Source organism: Filicampus tigris, chromosome 10 (assembly GCF_054856515.1).
Source record: "Filicampus tigris isolate MCC_2025a chromosome 10, RoL_Ftig_1.0, whole genome shotgun sequence".
NCBI classification, from domain to species: domain Eukaryota; kingdom Metazoa; phylum Chordata; class Actinopteri; order Syngnathiformes; family Syngnathidae; genus Filicampus; species Filicampus tigris.
Genome location: NC_141226.1, coordinates 4,005,050 through 4,032,148, shown reverse-complemented (window position 1 = coordinate 4,032,148; position 27,099 = coordinate 4,005,050). Strand labels below are relative to the sequence as shown.

The following is a 27,099-nucleotide window of genomic DNA, read 5'->3' as shown; positions in this document are numbered from 1 at the left end:
CAAATAACTAAATACAAATACAAAACTGTTGTGGTGGGCACAGAGCCGCACACGAGTGACAAGAGCAATTGGCAGGTTTCTCTGGAAATGTACTCAATGTCATCCAAGTATGAAAATACAATCAATGAATTATTTACTGTCTTTATTGGAGCTCAGGTGTGCTTTATGTGGGCTTGGCTTTCATTGGCCTCTACACAACTCAAAATCCTTTAATAAACTCTACTCATTTATGGCAGGCTCAAACTGTTACTATTGTAAAACATTCATCAACCCTACTGGTAATATATATTAGTAACATTTTAACATTCCTGAATGTCATGCAATTTTGAGGAGACGTTATCTGCTAAAATAAAATTCAAATTAAGTATTACTACTTTGAAGATAGCAGACAGACACTTAATGAAATGGGGATAAGATGGTGCTTGCAAAACGACACTGTGACTTAGTGGAATTGTATTGGTATTTCTCGATGATGGTGAGCATTGGATTTTAGAACAGAGGTACCTTGGCTTAGGAGTGCACCGATGATAACCATTGTATAACAATTTTTGTGGAAATTTGTGTTGCTGAACTCATCGGGCTTTATTTTCATAGAGAGGCGCACGTGTGCTTGATGTAAAAACTGCCACATCATAATTTTCGTGCTGAGGCAAGTCTAGTATACTGTGTTTGGGAATTTGACAGACCGTGCTGTGCCTCTCTGGGCGTTCCGGTGAACCAATAGTATTTTCTATTACACGCCCCCGGTGCACCTAACAATTTGGTGACAGAAAGTAGACAAGACATTAGACCAGACAAAAGCAGGTCTAAGTTGTGGCGCATGTGGTGTAACGCGATTTTGGTAGATTGCATTGAAGCGCAGGCCGATTCTGAGTTCTGAGTATTGTGTATCATCGTATTTCATTCATAAATACTAGGGGTGTAACGAAACTTCGGTTCGGTATATTTTCGTACAAAAATATATCTGTATTTAAAAAATATATATTTTTGAAAAGATGAGAAGTAAATGGTAATTATTTTTTTTTTTTAGAAACAAAAATAAAAGTGAACCATTCGGGTGACATTCTAAGAAATTACACCAGAATATAAAATACACTAACAATAAAGATCTCTTGATTTTGTAAATTATTAAGACACTGAAATCTTTAACACTCAGCAGCAACAGCCTATGATACATATAAGTATTCAAGTTAAAGACAAGTTGTCATTACAGTACATATACACTTTTTGTGATGAAAAAAAATACATACAATAACAGTTACAATTATTGCTAACTGTATTAAAACTCTTTTCATAATGAAATACAGTAACTTTAAAGTCTTTATGAAATTATTTACACTTTTTAGGCATTGAAATCTTTGCATGTTCAACAGCATATTGTAACGAATTGGGTTATCTGTGTTGTGGTCGGATTTGTGTTTTGCTGAGTTGTGATGTTTCCGAGGTTCATGAATGCATCGTACGGCTAGCGAGAGAAGCAGCGGAGAACAAAGAACAGAGCTGTTGTACTTTGTTTTTGGCTAAAAATATTGCTTGCTTCCCCATCTAAGAAACATTCAAAGTTGGATATGCATTATTATGTTAGACGTGTTAGCTGCAACATAGCTGACAATCTCATGTAGCAATGTCGGCGCACAACTTTGGGACTTGTACACGTACCTTTCCCCATCGACGATTTTAACAGGAAAGCTAGAATTTTCCCAAACAGGAGACCGCAGTGTACAGGGGACCTTCGAGCTCTGGCTTGTTTGCCTATGCCATTGTAATGCCATTTATCCATGCATTTATGATTTATCACGGCTTCTGGCATCCTGGCTCATCTTTATTGCCGCCGCTATCAACTCCCGCGTTGTCAAATTCCACTTACCGGAGGACTAACCGGTCCTAGTCCTCGCCAGCTCTCCATCTAATGGGTTTGAAATTTCCATTTTCCCCCGCCCGCAGTTACACGGCCTCATGGGGGGTCGGAAGCTCTCTTCAGCCGGCGCCGAGGTAGACACGTCTAATTGGTACACGTCTAAGGTACTAATTGCCGTAGTATTACGAGGTCAACCCATCTTCCGTCGCCCACGCGCTCTTAATGAGTGACCACTTTAGAATTAAGGCGAACGATCCAACCACTCTCGTTTTTTAGGCAGCTCTACCTCTTAAGAATTGTTTGCACTTGTTACGACCTAGAAAATTTACCTTTCCTTGGTAGGGTGGCTTGCGTTCGTTTACATTGAGCCGGGGTATTTATTTCAATTCATTTATGGCATATACCGTTATTCTGGGTGCAGTTATTCATTAAAAATGTCGAATGGTTCGAATAAAAGAAAAAAGAAAATAATGTGACAAATATTATTTTATAATTTAAAGAAAATTTTAATAAATAAATAAATGAATCATACAATAATCATGAGTCAATGTTGAACACGCCATACGCGTACTACAATCAATAATCATGAACAATTGTGAAATAAAATGGTCAAATAATAATTGGAAACAATTCATAGGAATAGTGATGAAAGATAATAATCAAATTCGAAAAGGACATCCTTTTATCATATCACTATGAAAATGATAATACTCATTGGTCGTATAAGCAAAACATTTTTCCATCCAAATCTGAACTCCCAATTATTGAGATAATTCAACAAAATCCAGTTGTTAATTATTATGGAAAGGAAACCTTAATAATAAAAGGACATGCATTTCGGAAATTGATTAATATAAATAAATTGGCTTGAATGCAATTAAAAACATGAATGTGATAAAAGGAAAAATTACGCATTAGTCTATTTTGGGTGGAATTAAGATTGATCAGTTCTTAATTTAAACAAAGCCTAATTCATCGACGAGGTATTTGGAATTTGGAAAAGTAAGCTGTCTAACTTGCTCTCTTAAACGCAATAGAGTGTTTTTCCTAATGTTACCTTATCGTTGCTGTCATTTGGTTAAGTCCAAAAGAAGATAAATAAGTCCTTTTGTCGCAGCGTCTTACACCAGAGAATCAAAAGGCAAAAATCTAACTTCATCCAGGCAGCTCCTCTCTATGCGCCCCTCTTAGCTGGCAGAAGGAAAAGAGAGCAATGATCTCTGAAGGCTGAGGCCTTTTATAAGTCCTCATTCTTCTGGAAGCTTCGAGGTGAGGTCGTGGAAAATTCCACTGTAAAACATGTGATTCTCCTGACATTACCTCATCGTTCACCCTTGTCCGAATTACCTTTACTCCAAATTTGGAAATCTGCTTTATCGCCCAACGGCCTGAGTTCAACAGAACACATCGGTGTGTGACCATAAATCATATGTCCTGTTCAGTGGCATACAGTCAGCATCACCCCATCAACTTCCTACAGATGTACAATGAAACATTGCTTTTATAAAATTCCACCATTCAGGCTAATACTTCCTTTTTATCCTAAGGCTTCACCAGTTCCTACATCACAAAAGAGTAATAATAAAATCAACCTTATGTTTCTCAATCACATTACTACCTTTTCCTGCACATGTAGGAATAGGCCTAACATAGTGTAAGAATAATAATAATGTATATCATGATTCATGTGTTAGATTTTTATTCTTACACATAGTTACAACTCTTATCACATGTAACATATTGTGAGAATATGTACATGGCACAAACATAGCATCTAGTAAGCAATTACTGAGTGTATATGTGGCAATAGCTGAGCATGCAAAGCAATCTCAATAACAAGGTTGTAGATCAACAACAACACATCAAAACATAGCAAATGAATGAAACATAGAAAATGATCACAACATATCATAGCAAATAAGTACAGCAAGTGCACAGCAAACATGCAGAGCAACTAGGTCATAATACATCAATATAAAATGATATTATATATCATCTGTTGCATTGAATATTGAAAAAATGTTCCATTGAACCTGTCTCTCTGCATTAATTGTGGTACTATGTTCAAGCACTGGTGACCTCTAGTGTCTAAATTTGAAGCCGAGAATTTAGAATTGAGGTCAATTCCCCCAATTAAAGCCAATGTTGCTCCTAGGAACGTAGTCCATTCAATATATTTACCAAATGATCCATCACTTCACCTGACCATGGCGCTTTTGGCAAATCTTTTACACACCACGTAACACGACAGCGTGCAACAGTCAATAGCGCCCGTGCGTAAGCTCGCGCTAATAAGTGGACCGAACCAAACACAAGTGGACCGAACCGAACATGCCATATCGAAATGTATTAATACACCCACGTGTACCGTTACACCCCTAATAAATACTGTATGTCAATAGCGTGCATTGATCCCTCCGAATCATTGTAGAAATCAATTCATTGAACAAAATATTATTATTGTCATCTTTCATATATTTTTAAAAACACCCCTTGACCGCGGCACAACTATGGTGGGGTGGGTGTGCGTTGTCACATATGGACTCACGAGCGGGGTGAAAGGCGGTCTCCAAGTGCCCACTTCACAGCGGCCGACTTTACATCATACGTGAATGGAGGTCATCTTGCAGTTCCTTTTAAATGTATTTTGTGCGCGGCGATCTCCTGCATGGACTTCAGTGAGTCCACTTCCACCATTTAGACCGTTCACGTCTCTTGTGCTGAATTTAAAGGGAGGCGTTTAGGAAACAAGCCGGCTGTGTTCACTCCCATAACGGGCACAAACACCCATTTCTTCCTGCGCGTGTCTGTGAAAATAACAAAAGAAAGAAAACTCCACCCATGCACATCGACCGTCTTTGCACTTTTTGTCTTTGTGCTGGGCAGGAAAATAGGACCCGTCAAGTCACACCACATAATCCATGGCTGGCAAGTATTAACTTTGAGATTGAAATGTGCTTTTATGTTTATTTTTCTTATGATAAATATTCTCAGTGATTCATATTGTATAATATTTTGCTAAAATATTTGTAGTATTACAGTGAAATATCACACTGATGGGTGTAAAGTTCAAAATAATACTAATTATTAAAAAATACAAACATTTTAATATTTGGTTCATTTTCACTTCATTCTGTTTTTGATGTAATCATGGAATTCACAGCTACCTTCAAGCAAAATTATACTAAACTCGATGGAGACACTTGCTGAAGAAAAAAAACAAAACAAAACAAATGTGACATTGATGTGTGATGTGAGCAAGACTGTATAATTTTGGTGTGTAATGGCATGACAGAGATTAATGAGTGTGACAAACAGTGTATTGGGGAAAATGCCCTATATTTGATGCAGAATACATTTGGCTGGGTTAGTATTGGGGTGCTTGCCTTTGAATTACCAATAATCAGCAAACAGCCGTTGGAAAAAAAAAAAGTGAAACGTGTGATATTTAACCTAACATGCCATTATATCACACATCAAATGTTATCGTCATGTGAAGCTACTGTACATCATGTTTTATTCAAGCCAGAAACCACATTCAACATCCAAATAATGAGAACAGTGTGCTGATAAAACAGAATTGTAGAATATTGTGTTGTTTAATGAGCTCAACTTCCCTCTCTGCCGGTGATTATATTTTGATCTTTACTTCCACCAAATGAACTGTGCTCCCTGTAAAACAGAATAGCATATGTATAGCCTATCCATTATACATCTGTTAAATAGTAGAGGTCGATAAAATTATTTTTGTGAAAATGCTGATTAATTTTACCAGTACAATTTAAGATTGCTGTTCATTTTGGTTTTAATGCCCTTCGTTAACCAAGATGAACAATATGAAAAATAAATTGCAGCCAGTGTGAGACGATAGTCGTAATCCTGAATTCTATCAAGGTACCCTTGAACAAGGCACCAACATTCCTTATAGACCCAGCTCAGGGGCACATTCACTGTTTGTGATTTGTCTCCAACTCTCTGTATGGTGTGCAACAAAAATACAGCAGTGTGAATTTCAGTGAGCGTGTGTAATGAATATCAATATCAGATATAGAATACAGATTAGTTACGGATAACACGTGCCTATGTGGCGGGCATGTTGGCAAGGGGCCATGTTTCTTTCAAAGGCAATGGAAAGCATGGACATTAGCTTAGCGTCACCATAAGCAGGGAGCTCAAAAGGGGCGTGTCATATTTGCCAAATCATACTCAATCAGGTCTCTTGAATATGCTATACTGTACTGATTTTGGTACAGTATACAGTTGTTTTTTGTGAAGACCTTCTCTATGACATCCAGTGGTAAAAAAGAAGTGTGCTATCCTCGTGGCTCACAAATGCGACCGGCTGCATGCCATTATCAGCTCCTAATACCAGCGAGGTAGATTTGGATAAACTTTCAAACTGTTTCAGGCTTTTTAGTATTTATTTAGAATAACTTTGGACTGTGGTGAATGTTTTTTGGCCACAAAAAAAGTTAACATTTACGGACAATCGGCTTAAAACTGACGACCCCTCGCACTATTCGTCTGTCAAATTGAGATTCCGGTGTATATTCAAATCAAAACATACTCAATTGCTTAATTTATACTTCCAACTCATAATGTAACAAAATACAATACAGTAACGTCAAACAATTACAGAGGGTTCTCAGTTGTTGTTACCCTTTCGGCTTTTGCCCTCAGTGATGTAACGCATGTCTGTAGGTACATAAGGCAGAATGTGCCATGGTCTATCAAATAAATTCAGAATTACAGATAAAAATGAAAGAAAAACACTTATAGGTCATAATACTGTATAACTATAAATGAACTGAATGTCCTTTCTTGTGCTGCATGAAAACATACTTATAGCTCATATGCCGTTCGTAACCTTGAATAGTAATAGTTTATGACCAAGTTTTGCATTATACATTAGCTGTAATACGTGTGCAAATCACATACAAATGACTGTACAAATCAATTCAACAAAATGGCTCATCACAGAAAGAACACCATATCATCAGTGAAGCATGATGGTAGCAGCATCATGCTCTGGGGGCTGTTTGTTTTTCTTTTTTTTTCATCTAAAACATCATCTAAACATTCATTCATCTAAACGAGGGCCTTAGTCAAGGTGGAGGAAATTATGAACCGTTCCAAATACCAGTGTGAGCACAAAACCTTCATGCTTTTGTTAAAAAAGCAAACGAATAAAAAAAATAATTTCAGAAAAGGCCGACTAGAACATCTGAACTTTGTTTGGAGCTAATAGAGGCACCTTTAAATGGTGGTGCTGACTCCCAATGAACATGACTTTGAATGGGACCTGTTAATTCTGAACACGGCCCACATGCTCAGTTATGAGTGCATGTACACACTTGTGTAACCAACCACACGATTTCTATTTTATTTTTTTTGTATTTCAATCTCTCAATCTTTGTCACATGAACTCATTTTTTATATCACAAAAATCTGGCGTTTGAACTCGGGGTGTTATAGAATTTTTATATTCAGTGTACAGTACTATTTATTTTTGTGCACGGTATCAACTATTTTAGTTGTACATTGAATCACAGTAGCTGTCACATAACATCATGAATATAGGGAGTCTACTCACATTTAAAGGTAGGAAAAAGTGTCTGTCTTGTTTAGCATTTATTACACAGAAGTCTTAAACTCCTCTGGGCATCATGTTGCAGTTTTTTACTGAGCCCTTTCTATGACTCAGAAACCAAATCAGTCTGTATCAAACTTGATTTTTCTCAAGCTTGGGTTAGAAAAATATGTCTTTGCACTTGTAAAATGTAGGCAGGCCTATTATATTAACTATAACATCCTTTGAACTCCGCTGTAGTGTGAAGACAAAGAAAGTCATATTGATCCTGTCTCATTTCTTTCTCCCCTTGATATTGCTGAATCACAAAGCAGACAAAGCAATGTGTTTGGTCGACGCCAGTTGCCTCAAGGCCGAAGATATATACAGAGCGTGTATATGACTTTGCTTAATAGTGAGGCACTTCATAGCAACTGCCAATCGTGTTGTATTCAAACTGTCTCCTTACACGCACATTTTTATAAATTGAAACGCTCATGCTCTCAAAGTGCTCATCCTGTCGACTGCCTATTAATGATTTACATTTTCCCCATGACAGCCATCAATTTGTATTCTGTTTTCTTATTTAGCACTTTTCCCCTATAGGTATCTGTGATAAAACCACTGTGTGTGTGTTCCTGCTTGTCTGGATGGTCGCATGTACATGTGTGCAGGCGCTGCAGGGAGATTGCTGAGTTGCTATAGATAGCTTAAGTCCAATCCTCTTTTCTGCAAGAAAAGATACCGATGAGAGCTGAGATGCGCTGTGGCAACATCTGTGCTGCTTCTGCAATCCATTAAAGGAGATGGGGGAAGCTTTAACACATGGGGCCTCCTTTGCTGCAGAACTTGAAACCAGGTGGTTGGGCGTACCAATGCTATTTGGGCTCACTACCACATAAACTATAGTTTGGTGTGCATGCGCGTGTGTGTGTGCACGTGTGTGTCCATATGTCTGTGCTACTTGACCTTAAACAAGGCTGCATAATGGATATGTTTGTGCACATTTGCAAGGTCATTCATCAGTTGGAACACGGAAAAAGGAAATGCACTACTATATTCTGGATTTCGTATACCCACAAACCAGTTAGGGCCAATATATGTTGGCTTTTGTGAATGGATTTTCTTTTTAATCTGCCACTATTCATCAAGCTCTGTCTTCCTGCAACATAATTTCAGAAAGAAAATCAAAGTCTCAATTTTGCGAATAGCTAATAGCACTATGCATTATGGTTGATGAAGTTGCCCGGGAGTCAGGACAAACACCTTTTTATTCTGTGATGGAGCAAGATAAATCATGTCACATTCACACAGGTAAAGGAGCAATCTTCCCTCGTACAGAAGCTGTCTCTGCTTTGCCGGGAAAGCGCAGCTACGTCACACAACCGCTGTGTGTCTCATTAATAAAAGCCCCCCTTGCTACAACTGACAATGCAGAACCAACAAGCATATTTACAAAATGGTTAATGTAAATTAATAAAGCATAGAAACAACCCTTGAATTGTTTAAACAGAATAGGTCGAGTTTTGAGAATGTTCACAAAATTAAAATAGCAAAATATAAAACAAAATATTTACTGGGCTACATATGACACGGCCAGCTACAAGCTACAAGTACCGAGACAAGAATAAAAGAGACTTAAGAGAGAGTTAAAAGAGAATTAAATATTCGCCAGGAGATCAGACCGTGCAGTGATGTTTTCGAATTTCCATCCATCCATCCATCCATCCATCCATTATCGATACCACTTATCCTCACAAGGGTCGCGGGGCGTGCTGGAGCCTATCCCAGCTGTCTTTGGGCAGTAGGCGGGGGACACCCTGAACTGGTTGCCAGCCAATCGTAGGACACACAGAGACAAACATCCGCACTCACAATCACACCTAGGGGCAATTTAGAGAGTCCAATCAACTTACCATGCAAGTTTGGAATGTGGGAGGAACCCGGAGAACCCGGAGAAAACCCATGCAGGCACGGGAAGAACATGCAAACTCCACACAGGGAGGAGGCAGGAGCCAGGATCGAACCCACGACCTCTGAACTGTGAGGCGCACGTGCTAACCAGTCGACCACCGTGCCCGTTTTCGAATTTCCAGAAAATTATATTTTCTAGCGGTACCGTTTAAGGCAGACATGTCCAAAGTTTGGCCCGGGGGCCAAATGCGGCCCTCAGTCAAATTGTATCCGGCCCTCGGTCAAATTTTATCCGGCCCATAGCCTGTCATAAAATTAACGTCTGGCCGTAACCTCGTTGACAAGCGTGTAAAATACACTATAAGTATAATTTCATATTTACACACAAGAGGGCAGCAGCAGCACTCTGTCCAACTCCAGAACCCTGTGTGACCCTTTCCCAACAGTTTCTAAAATGGCCACAATGAATAAAAAAGGAAAGATGACAGTGGGTGCCAACAATTTAAGGAAAGGTGGAAATTGGTGTATTTTCACTGAAATACGCAACAACTGTGTCCGCCTCATTTGCAAGGAGACTGTTACTTATTTCCCTGTTTTTAAATCTAAAAGGTCAGTGAACATTTATTTTCAACAATATGCCATGTTTCAAATTAATCCTGGCCTTTACTGGTGAGTATGATATATAGGCCTGTATATATATATATATATATATATATATATATATATATATATATATATAGATAGATAGATAGATAGATAGATAGATAGATAGATAGATAGATAGATAGATAGATAGATAGATAGATAGATAGATATTTTTTTTTTTATTTACATATTTCCCTGTTATTGAATTAAAAAGTTACAAGAACATTTAATTTCCAGTTGTTATTCATGTTTGAAATTTAATTTGCACTAGCTATTGGACATTGTTACTTATTTCTGTTTTTAAATCTAAAAGTTCAGTGAACATTTAATTGCCAGTGATATGTCATGGTTCAATATGGAACAAACGACATGTTTAAGAATCTAAAAAAAATTAAATAGAAAAAGTAAAAAACGAAAGGCAGACTTGTTTGCTAAAATGTGCTTGGAGTTATTAAGAATAAGAATAATAAGAATAAGAATGCCTTTATTGATCCCACAGTGGGGAAATTTTCATTGTTACAGTAGCAAAGATATAGGTCACACAGGGGCGGCGGCATAATGTGGCCATTAATGTATAACATTGACGGCAAACATTTAGAATCAAACCTATGTAGATATACGCAGTAACATGTGTATATACACATGTGTATACACACCAACCTACTTCTACATAAAAAATATGAGGAACACTCATTTCGGCCTGTACATAGTACAGAGGAAAAAATACTCTAAGTGACAGTGCTGCAGTGCTGTAGTGAAATGTAAGGAACAGCATTGGATAAAAATAAAACTAGACTAACAGTAGTGGGGAATGTTGAGTATTGCACGGTATTACAGTAGTGGGGAATATTGGGTATTGCACGATACGAGCTCAGGTGCAGGACTGCACAATTGCACTAATGACCGCCAGTTTGTAGAGACTACACAATGTTCTTGTTAAAGAGTCTGACAGCAGCAGGCAAGAAGGAACGGCGGAATCTCTCCTTTGCGCAGCGAGGGTGTAACAGTCTGTCACTGAAGGTGCTGTGGAGTGCTGTTAGGGTGCCCTGGAGGGGGTGGTCCGGGTTGCCCAGCATTGATGACAGCTTGGCCAACATCCTCCTGTCCCCCACCGAGTCCACAGAGTCCAGGGAGCAGCCCAGGACAGAGCCGGCCCTCTTGACCAGTTTGTCCAGCCGCTTCTTGTCCCGGGCCGAGACGCCGCCTGCCCAGGTGACCACTCCCTGGAAGATGACCGATGCAACCACCGAGTCATAAAAGTTCCTGAGGAGTGTCCCCTGAACCCCAAAAGACCTCAGTCTCCTGAGGAGGAAGAGTCTGCTCTGACTCTTCCTATAGAGGGCGTCTGTGTTGTCGCACCAGTCCAGTTTATTGTTCAGATGAACACCCAGGTACTTGTAAGTTGAGACTCTCTCAACATCTGTTCCCCGGATGTTCACTGGTGCAGGTGAAGAGTGCTGGCGCCTACCGAAATCCACCACCATTTCTTTGGATTTCCCCGCATTGATCAGGAGGCGGTTCTGCTGGCACCAGTCCACAAAACCCTGAGTAAGTTCTCTGTACTCCCGATCATCTCCGCCTGTGATGAGGCCGACAATCGCAGAGTCGTCAGAGAACTTCTGCAGGTGACAGGTAGGGGTGTTGTAGTTGAAGTCCGAAGTGTAGAGGGTGAACAGGAAGGGAGCCAAGACAGTTCCCTGTGGGGCCCCCGTGCTGCAGAGGAGCACGTCAGACACACAGTCCTGTGTCCTCACATACTGTGGCCGGTTTGTGAGGTAGTCCTGGATCCATGTGGTGAGGTGGTGCGCCACCCCCGCCCGCTTCAGCTTGTCTCCCAGTAGGGTGGGCTGGATGGTGTTGAAAGCACTGGAGAAATCAAAGAACATGATCCTCACAGTGCTCCCCGCCTTCTCCAGGTGGGAGAGTGAAGTGTGGAGGAGGTAGATGATGGCATCATCCACACTGATGCCAGGCTGGTATGCGAACTGGAGTGGGTCCATTGAGGAGCTCACCAGGGGGCGCAGGTGGACAAGGACCAGTCTCTCCAGGGTCTTCATCAGGTGAGACGTCAGCGCCACCGGTCTGAAGCTGTTGAGCTCCTTCGGGTGGGGGGTCTTTGGCACCGGGACCAGGCAGGATGTTTTCCATAGCTGGGGGACCCTGCCCAGCTTCAGGCTCAGGTTGAACATGTGCTGGACAATTCCACACAGCTGGTCTGCGCAGGATTTGAGGAGCTGGGGGCTGATGCCATCTGGACCCGCTGCCTTCCTCGCCTTCATCTTCTTCAGCTGGTTCCTCACCTGAGATGTTGTGAAGGCAAGGCTGGACAGGAAGGAGTGGTGGCTATCTGGTGTTCTATGTAAAAAAGAATGTCAGGCTAAATGGTCGGCCCCCCGCATTTTCACCTCACCAAATCTGTCCCTCTTTGCAAAAAGTTTGGACACACCCGTTTGTTGAATTAACTCAATTTCATTTCTTCAACGTGGTTGCACAAAATAATCATCTGAATGCAGACACTTTTTTTTAAGTTGACGCTACATCTACATAAAAAAAAAATATCTGGCTCCTTATTTTATTTTGTGCAACCACATGATGAAATATAATTGAATAAATTCAACCATATTTTCTTTCAGTGTACCCCCATGAGATTATGCAGAGGTCTTAAGTGTTTGAACAATGTTTTTATACTTCATCAGTTGTTAAGTGTGCTTCTCCCCCGTGAGATTGCACCTAAATTAAATAAATTAATAGGCGGAAGCAAGCACTTTTCCTCTGTTATATTACTGTGATTGCAAATTAAGGCCTTGAAGCTTCCGCATATATTGACCCGGGCAGCAATGTTCTCCCACGCCCCTCCTTCGTTGCTATGGTGACGCTGCGGATCGGGGCTCTATTCATGCTGTCTTTTCATAGTTGTGGTGCACGCGCTTAACTCTGGGTGAAAGTACTCTGAGTAGAGTATTGTGAACTGATTCAAATCAACTGTTCTGCAACCAGAAACTCAGAGTTTCCTATCTCACAGTAGATCAACTCAGACTTCAGGATTATTATTGGACCCCTGTTATCCATTTAACTCAGCAAAAGTTTGTTTGGCCAACAAGTCTGAGAGCGATCAAGAATTCGACTGCGGCGTCCCCCCCCACCCCCACCCCCAACATAAATGTAATCCTGTAAAATAATCCACATTTCTAATAAATGTACCTGTAATCTGATCACATTTTTTTTTCCTGTAACTGTAATGGTATACAGATATCTTTTTTTTTGTATCCTGAATACTTAGTGCCGGTACATGTATTCCGTTACGCTGCAGGCCTGCATGTATGACTATGAGCCTATTACAATTATTATACAAATAAAAACGTAACCTTAAGATACTGAATAGTGTTGATACTTTCAATACTTTATGTCATTTTTGCACGTTATATAACATACTTTTAAAACATTTGAGGTCCTTAACGTTGAGCTTTGTTCATGGAGTTTTATTTATTGCAATCCTGTGTATCAGGAACAGGTACTGGAACAGTTTATGCACTTTTCAATCATGACACTTGAATAAATGTCAAAAGGCTCTCAAGTTAACATTTTTGAAACATATGCCTCATTTTTAAAAAATATATATTTTTATAATATTTAAGATTGCAATACGTATCAGGCGGGGACACCCTGAATTGGTTGCCAGCCAATCGCAGGGCACACAGAGACAAACATCCGCACTCACAATCACACCTAGGGGCAATTTAGAGTATCCAATCAACTTACCATGCATGTTTTTGGAATGTGGGAGGAAACCGGAGTACCCGGAGGAAACCCACGCAGGCACGGGGAGAACATGCAAACTCCACACAGGGAGGAGGCAGGAGCCGGGATCGAACCCACGACCTCTGAACTGTGAGGCGGACGTGCTAACCAGTCAACCACCATGCCGCCCCAAAAGCAACCAATGAAATAAAAAAAGAAACAGACATTAACTTAAATCAGGATTCCCCCATATTATTGATGCAACCTATAGTGTTCCAGTGGTTTAAAATGTTGCATCAACATTTGGTAAAGCCCCTTGTCCTTGTCCCTACATTATTTGTAGAAATGGTGGAGAAGAGGCTGCATCTGCAATGTATAAGCTAACAGTTAGCATAGCTTTTTCTATTTCTCCTCATTCTTCCTCATTGGATTTTCAGCAGTCTGGATGCCCTGTGGGACCATGCTGCCTCACACAGGTCTTTGTATGATGACAGACTTGATGAAGTTTGGGGGAGGAGACTCAGTTACAGTATATACCGTGTGTGGAGTAGTATACTGGTCAACTCGAGTACACTACACATTATGCAAGCAGCAAACACACAAAGCAAATTTTCCCTTGTCATGTGTGGGTTCTCTCACTTTTTAAAAAATTGTTTATGATGTACAGAATCTGTTTGTGTGTATCCCACATGAGGAAGGTGTCTATGCTTAGCCAGAATGATACATGATTGAATCAGTGCAATTCTTTCGACAGGAGAATGCATTTGCCTGAATGGCTACATGAAGGACCCAGTCCACAAGCACCTCTGCATCCGTAGTGAGTGGGGGCCCAATCAGGGGTAAGTACACGGTCTCACTTCATTTGAGTTACTGCTTGATCCCAGTGGCGTGCAGAGGGCGTGGCTCCCGGGGCGGTAGCCCCAGGCATCCAATTGAGGGGTCATCTACAGAACCCTACCCCCCCCTTCCTAGTTGATGTTTGTTTATGAAGGGTCATCTGGATTCATGCATTATAAAGTTTTAAAATGTTCCGTTAACACGAGCACGCCACCTTCCACCTCCGTTGACGCTTGTAGATGAAGGGGCATCCCGTCTATGATTGATATGTGATTGTTTTAAAATTCTTCCGTCAACACATACCAGGTACCTTCCACCTCCAAGCAAGAGCATTTTACCTTTTTTATTTTACAGGTGCTGTGAACTACTGGCAAGCTATTGTGTCAAAATGTAATACACCAACAAATAGATATACGCAACATACAGGCGTCAATCTGTATAGATACACCGCACAGCCTGATAATGTCCACTACCGTTCAAAAGTTTGGGGTCATCAAGAAATGTCCTTATTTTTGAATGAAATGCAGTTTTTTTGCAATGAAGATAACTTTAAACTAATCAGGAATACACTCTATACAATATTAACGTGGTAAATGACAATTCTAGCTGCAAATGTCTGGTTTTTGGTGCAAAATCTACATTGGTGTATAAAGGCCCATTTCCAGCAACTATGACACCAGTGTTCTAAAGGTACAAGGTATTTGCCCGTTGCGTCAGAAGGCTCAACGATATTAGAAAATCTTTGTGCAATCATCATTAGAACTAGCGAAGCTATACAATTGACCTTCCTTTGAGTAGGTTGACTATCTGCAGCATCACATTTGTGGGGTTGAATAAAAGCTCAAAATGGCCAAAAAAAATCATTTTCATGTGAAACTCAACAGTTGATTCTTGCTCTTAGAAATTAAGGCTATGCCATGCGAGAAATTGCCAAGAAACTGATGATGATCCTACAACGGCATGTACTACTCCCTACCTTCTCTATTAAGCTAAACTGTTTTCAACAGTGCTAATGATGGTTGCCCAAGGGTTTTCTAATATCCTTGAGCCTTCTGACGCAATGGGCAAACACCTTGTACCTTTACAACACTGGCGTGAGAGTTGCTGGAAATGGGCCTCTTTATACACTTATGTACATAATGCACCAAAAAATAGACATTTGCAGCGAATTGTCATTTACCACATTAACGAGGTATAGTGTATTCCTGATTAGTTTAAAGTTATCTTCATTGAAAAAAAAATGCCTTCTTTAAAAAATAAGGACATTTCTTGGTGACCCCAAACTTTTGAATGGTAGTGTACATTTTATATTTCTCTGGGAGGAATGACCTGAAGTGAGCCTTTTTTTTTACTCAATATAAATAGGACACCCTACACAAAAACTATCAATGCTCTTGCTTTCATTTTAGGAGGTTTATGTCATTCCTAGCTTTTTGTCTGCTCTTATGATCCCTCTCTTATGATTTTTGTGTTTTTATCATTATAGGCCTTGGCCTTACACCATCTTCCAGCGTGGTTTTGATCTTGTGATGGGAGAACAACCCTCTGATCGCATTTTCAGGTACGGTGAACTTCAAAAAAACGTCTGTATTTCACAGCAACATGTTCCATCATCAATGGATATCTGAAGGGTGAGAGTTTTTATCTAGTGGCTGAAAAGTTCTGTTTCCTCTATACCTTCAAAATCTGTGATTGTATGTTGGGAACTAAATTTGATATTTTTCTTAGGTTATGGTCCCTGATGTTTTCTCATACCTGTCAAGTTGTAAACTTTCAGCGTAATTTGTGCAGGTGGAAACACCTACAACATGTACGCCGTACATCACTGATTTCCATTCACGTGACAGCAGCCATTCGAAAATAATGTGTAATGTGTACGTTTTCTCATGAGTCAAGAAACAACTCAAGACTCAAATCTATTGAGCAAGCATTGTAGGGAATACTGTATATTGTATTCAAATGGAACATAATCAGTTCAACTAGCTGCAGTAGTTTTACAGTTATAAAGTTTTCAGACAATTTGTCCAATGGTAAGAGGGCGCTACTCCGCCAAAGTGACTCCAGACACGGCTCTTCTGTGTTTTTAGGGGTATTTTGTCTGTAATTTTTCCTCCCACATTCCAAAAACATGCATGGTAAGTTGATTGGACACTCTAAATTGCCCTAGGTGTGATTGTGAGTGCGGATGTTTGTCTCTGTGTGCCCTGCGATTGACTGGCAACCAATTCAGAGTGTCCCCCGCCTACTGCCCGAATACAGCTGGGATAGGCTCCAGCACTCCCCACGACCCTTGTGAGGATAAGCGGTATCGATAATGGATGATATATATAAATATAGTTATTTATTTATTTATTATGTGTGATATGACTGATATATAACGATACATTTGTACCATATCTTATTCAGATTACATTTCAAAGACATTAACACTATTTGCCATGCTGTCTTCTGCAGATTCACGTATACCTTAGGAGAAGGGATGTGGTTGCCTTTGAGTAAAAGCTTCGTCATCCCACCTGCAGAGCTCGCCATCAACCCCTCTGCTAAATGCAAGACTGATATGACAGTTATGGAGGATGCTGTAGATGTAAGGTGAGAAATGTGAATTGATTGAAAAAATATATATTCCATCACCTATTTGATCACAATATGGAGCAATATATCTATCTAAACATCTTGTATATTTACTCTACAGTCAAGAACACGATAGCGAAAATGTGTTGGAAAAATAATCAATAAAACACCTGAAAATGTTTTGAAATAACGCTGATAAACATGAACTACAACATGTTATGTTTACGTGTTTAAAACATCTCCTGAAAAACAATTGCATTAACATCAGCAATCATTCGGGTGGTGTGTGGTCCATTTCAAAAAGCAGGTTTAGTGAAAACTCAGAGTCTGCTAACATTGAAATGAGGGAAACTGACTTCCGTTTCAAGAAAGGAGAAGGGAACTCAAACCAGAGAAAGAGGGGTAACTAGCCGGTTTCAGAGAGAGAGGTAACTTAAGCTCCCGGGCAGTTACTGCAGTAACAGACTTTCTGAAACTAACCTGGTTGGGAGCAGGTTTATCTCAGTGAACCTCAAGTTTCGCTCTGTCTCCGACCTCTTGCTGAGCCACACACTCCTTTTCATTTCCTCATTCCTTCAGTTCGCCCGTTTTGTTGTAGCGTAGTTCTGCCGTCTTAGATTTAAAAAAATTGGAGTCAGTGTATGAGAAGACCATTAGGCACGGTATCACTGAAAAAAGTTTCTGTTCAATTTACAAAATTTTATTTTGTCAAGTGTTTGCACGAAATATCACCATCTGGATAAAGATACATTTGTTTAAGTAGACTATACTATGTCTACTGAATAAATGTATCTGGCTCCGGATTATTTTATTTTGTGCAACCACCTGACGAAATCTAATTGAGTAAATTCAATTTTATTCAGTGGACCCCCATGAGATTATGCCGAGGTCTTAACTGTTTGAACAATGTTTTTATATTTCATCAGCTGTTAAGTGCACTTCTCCCCTGCGAGCTTGCACCGAAATGAAATAAATTAATAGGCCAAAGCAAGCAGTTTTCCTCTGTTATATTATTGTGATTGATTGCAAACCACTTGAAGCTTTTGCATATATTGACCCAAACAGAAATGTTCCCCCACGCTCCTCCCTCGTTGGCATGGTGACTCTGTGAATCTGGGCTCCATTCATGCTGTCTTTTCATAGATGTGTTGCACGCGCTTAACTACAGGTGAAGGTACTCCGATTTGAGTAAACCGATTCAAATCAGCTGTTCTGAAGCCTGAAACTCAGAGTTTCATATCTCAGAGTAGATCAGCTCATACTTCAGAGTTTGATGAACCTGCTTTGTGAATTAGACCCCAGGGCTTTTGCTAAAGCTATCTTGATTCAACAGCTGTAAATAGTCTCTACATTTACTTGCCAGCTATGCCAAGTAGCCTACGCCTGCTCCCTTGTGGCTCGAATTGCAAGATGGGCTGGCTGTATTGTGTAAGTCCTGGTCCCCGCAGATAGCAATGATTATTTTGCCCTACCTTGTTTGTCCACTTACACACCTGGTGTGTATGTGACGTAGTAAGCACATTCTCAAAGCCGTTTGGCTTCGATGTAGCTGTACAAATGTGTCTACGCAAACTGTATTGACTTAATACGTAATTGTGTCGTGAGAATAGCTCAGCTGGCAATTGGTAGAACAGCAGTTTATCTCGTGTCCTCATTTAGCAAAAAAATGATTTAATTTGTGTTCAACAACAAAGCTAATTTTCGTGTGAGTTCAAACAAACAACACGTCTGCCTACTGGCATCTGAATGCACGTGGTCGTAAATCACGTAATTTATGCTGATGGATGAAAGCTATTTTGAATTAAAGAGATGCTAAAATCAAATGCATAGCACACATACTGTCGCTAGTTCTTTTTTTATGTAAATAAAATGGTTTCCAGACTTTTTACCAGCCAATGTTCGCCCCTCAGTGGGATAGGGGCTTTACAAGCATAAACTCTTTCTGCTCCCACGGCACGAGACAAAGCTAAAAATAGATTCGCTTTCGGTCTCACTCTACGGCAGCACAGAACAACCTCAGGGTGCCCAAAGCTGTGTTTTCTGTAATATTTTAGTTTGCGGATCCGATCAATGACGTCATTTATAGATCACAAAAATTATGACACTATACTCGAGAACTAATTTTGCCTCAAGCGCAAAATATAAAGTCTGATTTTAAGCATTTTTTTTCACCAATGCTTTTACAGTCTTTTACCTATTTGTAGAATATATATTTTACAATGTTATTACGACACACAACTAAAAAATACTGTTTAATACTTAGCATTTTGGTTTTAAGTGTGATATTTGTAATGCTGCATTGTGTTTATACTGCCTGGTTAGGTGGATGGAGAGAGTTGAACCCTTATTGTCACTATGTTTGTTATGGAACATACAGTCTACTTAATGTGATATTTAGCACAGAATGAAAATATGTAGGCTACAAGTAAACATGAGGCATCACAGTTTTTTAGATATGCCGTAAAAATCTTTATCACATACTACACATTAAAAAGTATTTTCCCGTTCTTCTACCTTCCTACTGATCTTTATCAATTGTCATCCTCACCAGCCAATCTGGGCAGTATGGTGTGATGGTAGTTACTATTTCCACCTCACATTTGAGAGGTTCTGGTTCAAATCTTAGCTCAGCCCTTGCTGTGTTGAGTTTGCGTATTCTCACTATACTTGCGTGAGTTTTCTTGTGATTGACCGGTGACCATTCCAGTGTGTAGCCTGCCTCTCACCGTAAGTGCGGACAAGTGGTAAAGACAACGGATAAATTCATCTTTTCTATGCAGTGTGCCATGATCACGCAACATTTAATATAATCTGACTGCATTACTGTCTGACAGCAGTTCTGTACATTTTAAATATTAAAGCAGCAATCTTCAGAAAGTAAATACAATTGACAGTATTTATTGTGGGTGTTTTAACAGACAGTGTTTATTTGGTTGGATTGATGTGCTGTTAAAAGACAGTTTTTCAGTTTATCAGTTTTGGGGGAACAGACATGTATTATACAATTAACGGATCCGAGTGGGATTATTGACTCTCAGTGTACTGAATGACACTTTGATTTACCTTGACTATTGTTGTTTTGAGAGCATAATATTCTTGCATGAACAGGATGTGTTTAAGCAGAAGCAGAAGATGTGGGATAATGTAATTAGCAGTAAGAATTGACTTTTAAGTGTATGCTGGAACAATCTTTGTAAACAACTTAGCGTGCACAGCCGTGTCAAATCCTGCCCTAATTTGCAGATTGTTATTTGCCCTGTGAAAATTGTGCCAGGTAAAATTAGCCCTGCTTAAATGAATACCCCAACATCATTTTATTTTAATGAGCATTGAACTCTTCACCAAGGACTATTTTTTTCCTTGTGTCATGACTTCAAGAGCTTGATCAACTGTAACTAGGGCAAGTGGTCCCAAGACAAAGATGAAATCAGAAATACATGGTTGAATGTGTAAGTCGAGTCAGTACTGCTTGTCTCCAACTGACATATTTCAAATGTATTAGAACAGGGATTCATGTTCCATGCCCAACCTAATACTAATAGGTTAGGAGTTAAGTGACAATATGGAGTCAGTCTATTATTACTGTAAAAACCCTGTATCAATTGTCCATCATATAAGTAGTTATCATTATCATCACCCTCAGCCCTTTCAGATCAAGTTTTTTAATACATTATAATTTTTTTTTTTTGCATTCAAAATTGCTAGGCAGCCACCTCCGACTAATTTGGTGCCCGCCTCCAGCCAGAGCGATTGAATATTGCTCAACACGGTGCGATTGATGTCTGTGGCAGCAACCCCCAGCATTTTTAACTGCAGTTGCACTATGGAGGCGCTATATCAGGCCTGGCCAATGTGTGTCTCGTGAGCTGCATGCGGCTCTTTGCCAAGTTTTATGCGGCTCTTAAAGCCCATTTTGCTCTGAACTTGCAGCACGCCGTTGTCAACCCCACCTATTGTGTATGTGGTGAGGGGCGACACCGCAGAATGGAGCGTTGCTGGGCGGCACTGCACATACTCGGACATCTGCCGCGACTGCAAATCCCCCCGGATTGAAACATATTCTACTTTACGGCGGTGCCGTCGTGACGTCGGAAAGCGTTGCCAATAGAAGAGGGGCCGGCAAGCCATTTACTGCTATTTTGCCAGACTTATTTTCAAGTAACGGCATGGGGACAATGGAGGAGGCCTTGATAAGTAAAGTGCCTTTACTGTAACACTGAAAGATACATCTTGTTTCCTCTTGATTTTCCTTTTTTTTAAATGAGCAAAGACTGGACTTTCTTTTGAAACAATGAAAGATACATTTTGTGAACCAGTGGGAAAAGGGTCACTTTTTACTTCCTGGTCGCTGCTACATCAGCACTTCCAAATATGGGCACGCTGTTGCGCGTATGATAAAGGGCTTGTCCGAACACGGCGATTGAACAAATTACATTCAGCAAGCGAGGTACCAGCCACGTGCATCTAATGCATGCACTTTGACGCGAATGAGATCAAGGGAAAAAACGTTGAATAGTGTTGCCTACCAAGTTCACTCTCAAAAGTTCCGGCCCCAGCCTTTCTGTGTGGAGTTTGCATGTTCTCCCTTTGCCTGCGTGGGTTTTCTCCCACATTCGAAAAACATGCATAGTAGGTTAATGAAACACTCAAAATCAGGAATAGGGATAGACGATTACCGGCCAGGCCGATTACCGGCACCGATAGTTGGCTTTTTGACGAATATCGGCATCAGCCTTTTTTAAAACTCTGGCCGATAATAAATCAATTTGAAACTGTGGAAATTTTAGCATTCCTGCAATTCTGAAATGTTCATTTACTGTAGAAAACTACATGGAGCTACTGTTTAAGTTTTTTCTTTATCCTTTTTAAGAGATGCTGACAATCCTGGGTGCTCCCTGAACATTTTGTTAGAATTTTATAACAGAGATGTATACTGTCAAAAATCTCTTGTAATAATGATTTTTTTTTAAATCACCATTATGCAAACCTGGAACATTGTTCAATAAACATGCTTAAAGGCGTTACAACAAAGTTAAGAGTACATTTTTCTTTAGATTTTGATGCCAATATTTTCCTTTTCACTGAAAATGAATATCGGCTCCAAATATTGGTTATCGACCTCCTTGACTACTAATAATCGGTATCGGCCCCTGAAAAAAGCATATCAGGATCATTTCAGACTTCTACCGAGCATGCTGATTATTTGAATCAGGTGTGTTGTAATAGGGAGAGATCCAAAAGATAGAAGGCATGATATGGCTTTCGAGGAACCGGAGTTTCCTACCCCTGCTCTAAATTGTCCAAAGGTGTGAGTGTGAATGTTTGTTTGAATGGTTAGTGTGTGAACACTCTAAATTGGTGTACCCCGTCTACTGCCCAAAGACTGCTGGTATAGGCTCCAGCACGCCCGCGACCCTTGTGAGGATAGGCAACTTGTATTATGGATGGTAGGATGGATGTATCTGATGCAGTATTTTTTTTTTTAATTGAATTGAATTCAATATGGCGGCACGGTGGTCGACTGGTTAGCACGTCCGCCTCACAGTTCAGAGGTCGTGGGTTCGATCCCGGCTCCGGCCTCCCTGTGAGGAGTTTGCATGTTCTCCCCGTGCCTGCGTGGGTTTCCTCCGGGTACTCCGGTTTCCTCCCACATTCCAAAAAACATGCATGGTAAGTTGATTGGACTCTCTAAATTGCCCCTAGGTGTGATTGCGAGTGCGGATGTTTGTCTCTGTGTGCCCTGCGATTGGCTGGCGACCAATTCAGGGTGTCCCCCGCCTACTGCCCAAAGACAGCTGGGATAGGCTCCAGCACGCCCGCGACCCTTGTGAGGAGAAGCGATACAGATAATGGATGGATGGATGGATGAATTCAATATTTTGAACATGTAAAAAAGACAAAATGAATGTAATTCACTTGTGAAGACAAAAACAAATAAACAAATACATAATTTACAAACAAAAATACCACAGAAACAAAGCATCAATGAAATCAACACAAGTTACACAGTAGTCAGCAGTCACTATAATGAAATATCCATTAAATATACATGTTCAAAAAGGAGTAGGAAGAAGTATGAACTTATCTAGTCCTACCCCTTTAATCTCCCTTACATGATCAATATATCAATCATTTGTCAATAAACAACGATAGTTCTATATCATATAATAATACAACATTAATAATATTACAATATTGATGATAATAATAATATAACATAGTCATTGTTACGACTTATTAAGATCTTCCTCTTTCCTATACTTCTCAAAAATGTTGATTTTATATTTCTTTTTGAATTGGTTTATGTTTGGACATTTTTGTAGGTCATTATTAAGTCTGTTCCAGGTTTTTACTCCGAATACTGATATGCAAAAGCTTTTCATTGTTGTCCTTGAGTACTTTATCTTTAAGTTATATATTCCCCTTAAACCTATCCACCCTCTCTCACTGAAAACATATCTTGGATAAAAGTAGGCTATTTCTTGCTTTATATAATAATAATACAGTTTTAAATTCCACCAGATCAAACAGTTAAATAATTTTAGATTGTAAAAACAGTGCGTTTGTGTGGTGAAGGCGTCCAACATTATGTATTGCTCTTACAGATCTGAAGTTTTGTTTGTCACCAGTATTGTAAATTGGAGTGATTTTTGCAATTTTCATTTTATTTGGAAATTGGCCACTTTCAAATGATGAATTTGCAATATCCGTTAATGGTTTAGATATTCCCAGGATGACCTTTTTTTAAATATTTTCATATCAATTTGGTAACAGTCAGAGGATGTTTTATCTTTGCAGCTGTTGACAACATTGATGACTTATTTTTCTTCGACAGGTTTGAGTGACATTGAACTCGAGTTTCTTTCAATTAAGTTAATGTTAGTATCGTTGGCTTTATTTGGTTGAGGGAGGTTTTTTTGCTAAATTTGGTCCAATATTCACAAAAAAGATGTTGAACTTAACCACAACATTATTCATCTTGTTAATGAGTTTACCATTTTCTATAAAATCGGATGGATAGTCATCCTGTTTATTGCTATTCCTCATCACATTACTTAATATATTCCAAATACCTTTAATATTGTTTCTATTATTTTCCAATAGTTTAGTATAATATTCTATTTATATATTTGACATATTCTCAAAATACTAGTTAATTTATTTTTTATATTTTCTTTCTGCTTTTTTAGTTCTGTATTTTATAAATTCCCTATATAATGCGTTTTTCTTGTTACAGGCATTTATTAGCCCTTTTGATATCCATTGATTGTCATTATGTTTTAGTTTTATTTTGTATTGTTTAATTGGACATTTTGCATCATATATATGTTTGGATATACTAAGAAATTCTTCATAAACTTGATCTATATCTTTTTCTTTATATACTATATTCCAATCCTGTTTCAGCAGATTATTTTTAAGTGCCTCAATGGCCACCTCCGTCCGAACACGTCTAAATAATATTTGATTATCTTTGTTATTTTTCCTATGTTTACAATCATATATTGTGAATATTGGCAAGTGGTCACTAATACATTTTTTTTTATCCATGACATTAGTGAGTATATTATCTATTAATGTTGCACAGTGTGTAGTGACTCTACTGGGTCTGATAATTCTGGGATAGAAGTTGGGACTATTGACTGTATTAATAAATTCTTCTGTCATTTTGTGTTTGTTTGGGTTTAGAAAATCAATATTATAGTCACCATCTTTTTTGATTGTTTCTACGTATATTTCTTCCATCCAATTTTTAAATATTTCAATATTGGATACTGGTGTTCTATGTATGCAACTTACATCCATCCATCCATTATCTGTACCGCTTCTCCTCAGAAGGGTCGCGGGGCGTGCTGGAGCCTATCCCAGCTGTCTTTGGGCAGTAGGCGGGGGACACCCTGAACTGGTTGCCAGCCAATCGCAGGGCACACAGAGACAAACATCCGCACTCACAATCACACCTAGGGGCAATTTAGAGTATCCAATCAACTTACCATGCATGTTTTTGGAATGTGTGGAGTGCCCGGAGAAAACCCACGCAGGCACGGGGAGAACATGCAAACTCCACACAGGGAGGCCGGAGCCGGGATCGAACCCACGACCTCTGAACTGTGAGGCGGACGTGCTAACCAGTCGACCACCGTGCCGCCAGCAACTTACATATACATTCTTTTTTTTCCCATACATATTTCTATTGTAATATATTCCAATAAGTTGTCCACCATCTTTGACACTTTTTCTACAACCTTAAACTTAAATTTCCTGTCCTCATATAACGCCACCCCACCTCCATTCTTATTTTCTCTATTCTTGTAGATCATTTCGTACCCTTCCATATCAAAGTCCGTACCTTGTTCATCCTTCATCCATGTTTCTGATACAGCAATTATATTAAAGGGCTGTATGAACTGGTTTAGATATTGTTTTATATTTTGAAAGTTAGCATATAGGCTTCTACTGTTAAAGTGAATAATTGATTTTTTTTTTGTGCAAGGTTAATTTTATTGTTATATTGTTCTTCTGTGTAATATTTGCAACTATTGTTGAAGTTATGTAAAAAGTTGTTTATTAGATCAATGTCATTTTGCAAGTCCTGTGGGTGGTGTTCAGTATATTTAAAGATGTCTAGTTATTGTTCATTATTTTCCTCAATTCTTTGAGTTAATTGACTGTCACTGTTCCAAGAATGTGATTTGTTTGTTGTCATCCGGATTGTAAGTATCTATATTTTTCAGCCTTTTTATTTATTTTTTATTTTTTTACTTATCTTGGTGAAGGGTTAGTTTCTATTGGGTGTGCTGATGCGGGGATGAATGATAAGTCTGTCCTGTCGAAGGTAAGCGATGTCACATCTCTCTCGTGCTGCTTTCAGCATCAGTTCCTTTCTTTTTCTTCTGACAGCATCTGTGTAACCTTCATTACTACATAGGTAGGTCATGCTTGGGCTATGTTGGGCAGAAGCTTTTGCCTTTCACCCATACAAAATTATAAATATGTTTAAGTATTGTTCTAAAGCACAATACGTATATGTTGCAGGGGTGTCAAATTTGTGCATCGATTGCGATCAATTAATTACAGTCAGGGTTAAAGCGTCATTTTTTTAATCGCATCGATCTAATTTTTAATCTCTAACATTGTTTCTCTATCATGATGGGATCTCTATTATGATGAGATCCAGTTTGGTGCATGGGGCTTGTGCTTGAGTTGGTGGGGGTGTAAAAAACAATGGTCAGTGTCACACCCTCTGAAGTGGACACTGATTGGCTGTCATTGTGTTTGGCATAACCTGATAGGCTCCTGTTGTAGTTGGGAGAGCAAGCTCTCTGCTCATGAAAATATGATAAAGGGATAATTGAAAAAAATGATACCCACCATAAATACAGATACAGTACATACATACATACAATGGGGGCTTTTCTATGCAATTTTTAAGTGAGATTAAAAAAATCAATTAATTTAATCAATTAATTACAGATCATAATTAATTAATCTCTCAATTTTTTAATCTATTGAGAGCCCTAATATATTGTAATTTAGGAAATTCCCAGCATTGCAGAGGGAAAACGCCGCCAGTGGGGGACAACTCCCTCTCAGCCATCGGTATGAGGAACCTGGGGCACATCGCCTGCTACTGCCAACCGCCAGCACAAGAATTCCACTTGCACCTGCCAAATAACATCATGCTGGGGAGTGCACAGCTTTACCATCGCTACAGTATGCCTGAGCTGGGCATCTTACTACAAATTAAGAGTCCGTTATTTGTCATCTATCTGCAGCATGGGTACCTTTCCGTCATCCATCATTCGCTGTTCTTTCGGATGTGAAAAAAAAATAGTACCCGCCTATAGGCCGGTCTGATTCTGATTGTAAAACTTCAATAGCACCCAGCCAGCCGATATTCGGACAGAAAGAGTGACTCACACCATGGAAGCCTGTTCACAGCCTGTTCCCTCACTCAAATTCT

At 39.4% G+C, this 27,099-nt stretch overlaps 1 protein-coding gene and 1 long non-coding RNA gene across 9 annotated transcripts in view; one reads left to right on the top strand and one right to left on the bottom strand.

Annotated features, from left to right (window-relative positions):
* Positions 1-3,054, bottom strand: part of LOC147140422 (uncharacterized) — a 32,645-nt gene extending 29,591 nt beyond the window's left edge. The window contains exon 1 of the long non-coding RNA XR_015088274.1: positions 2,916-3,054. This is a non-coding gene — a long non-coding RNA (uncharacterized LOC147140422). The remainder of the gene's footprint in view (positions 1-2,915) is intronic.
* The window catches only part of astn1 (astrotactin 1), a 454,796-nt gene that overhangs the window by 148,356 nt on the left and 279,341 nt on the right, over positions 1-27,099 (top strand). For all 8 annotated transcript variants that reach the window (XM_086042243.1, XM_086042247.1, XM_086042246.1 and 5 more), the window contains 3 exons: positions 14,479-14,563; positions 16,048-16,122; positions 17,016-17,153. In XM_086042243.1, coding sequence (XP_085898369.1) covers positions 14,479-14,563; positions 16,048-16,122; positions 17,016-17,153 — 298 coding nt within the window. The remainder of the gene's footprint in view (positions 1-14,478; positions 14,564-16,047; positions 16,123-17,015; positions 17,154-27,099) is intronic.